The sequence below is a fragment of the Helobdella robusta genome, assembly GCF_000326865.2.
Source record: "Helobdella robusta unplaced genomic scaffold HELROscaffold_823, whole genome shotgun sequence".
Classification (NCBI taxonomy): domain Eukaryota; kingdom Metazoa; phylum Annelida; class Clitellata; order Rhynchobdellida; family Glossiphoniidae; genus Helobdella; species Helobdella robusta.
The window spans coordinates 1-1,128 of NW_008705478.1; the positions used below are offsets into that span (position 1 = coordinate 1).

Sequence of the window (1,128 nt, forward strand, 5' to 3'; positions counted from 1 at the left end):
TAATTTGAACTACGTCGAAAGTTTTGCAGTGTCCAACGCTGTCTATGTCAAAAGTTCGTAAACTCGTAGAAAATCTAATGTTATCGCTTCATCAGAACCGATCCGATGAAACCTTTTCGTCTTTTTGGTTAAATACCACTAATGATGCAAAAATATTAAATATTGAAGATCCAAGTTTGCCACGGCAGCGAAATCGTCCGAAGCGTTTTACTGATAATAACGAAAATGTTCATGTATTTGACACTTCGCAATTATTTTTTAAAAAAATGTATTTAGAGATCGTAGATGCTGCTATCTCTTCACTTGACGCTAGATTCAATTCTGATGGTTTCAAAAAACTTGCCGATTTGGAATCAAAAATTTTACATGCAGCAACAACTGACAGCAGTCATTTAAATTATATTGCTGAATTATATCCAGATGTGTCAAAGGACAGACTGCATTTACATTTCAACATGTTTCGCGATATTTGTAAGCAACGAAATATATCTATTACCTCAGTCACAGACATTGTCAACGTTTTAAAAGATACAAACGGACACGGTTTGAATGAAATGCTTGAAGAACTTTCTCGACTTATTAAAATATTTCTTACAATTCCTGTGACCACATGCAGCTCAGAAAGATCGTTTTCTGTCCTTCGGCGCTTAAAAACTTATTTACGTTCAACAACCAGCCAGCAAAGATTAAATCATTTGGCCATACTACATTGCTATAAAGAACGCACCCACAATCTTTCAATTGAAGACTTGTACAAAGAATTCACTTCTCGGAATGATTTGCGCAGAAAATCGTTTGGAACATGACTGCATTAAACTAGATTTTGTTAATGTTCGGGATATTTAAAAATAGAATTTCACTATTTACATTATATTGTTTAAACTGTTCACTAGATTCTTTAATGTTCGGGATATTTAAAAATAGAATTTTACTTTACATTGTTTTGCATTATATTGTTTAAATGTTTGACTTTTAAATTGATTAAAAATTAAAAATAAGTTTGAATTACAATTTGACTAATAATAATAATAAAAACTAAAATTTCGGTAACTTTTGAACCCCCCCAATAATTTGAACAACTCGCCGCCTATGTCCAGGCAAGCAAAATTTAAATTCAAATTAAGAAAA

The 1,128-nt window shown here is 31.8% G+C and overlaps 1 protein-coding gene across 1 annotated transcript; it reads left to right on the forward strand.

Moving 5' to 3' along the window:
- Positions 1–581: 581 nt before the first annotated feature.
- HELRODRAFT_153835 (hypothetical protein) lies at positions 582–773 on the forward strand (the record flags this gene model as incomplete). The annotated part of the gene is made up of 1 exon (XM_009032534.1): positions 582–773. A coding segment is annotated over one exon (192 nt), but the record flags the coding sequence as incomplete, so codon positions are not given.
- Between the last annotated feature and the right edge of the window lie 355 nt (positions 774–1,128).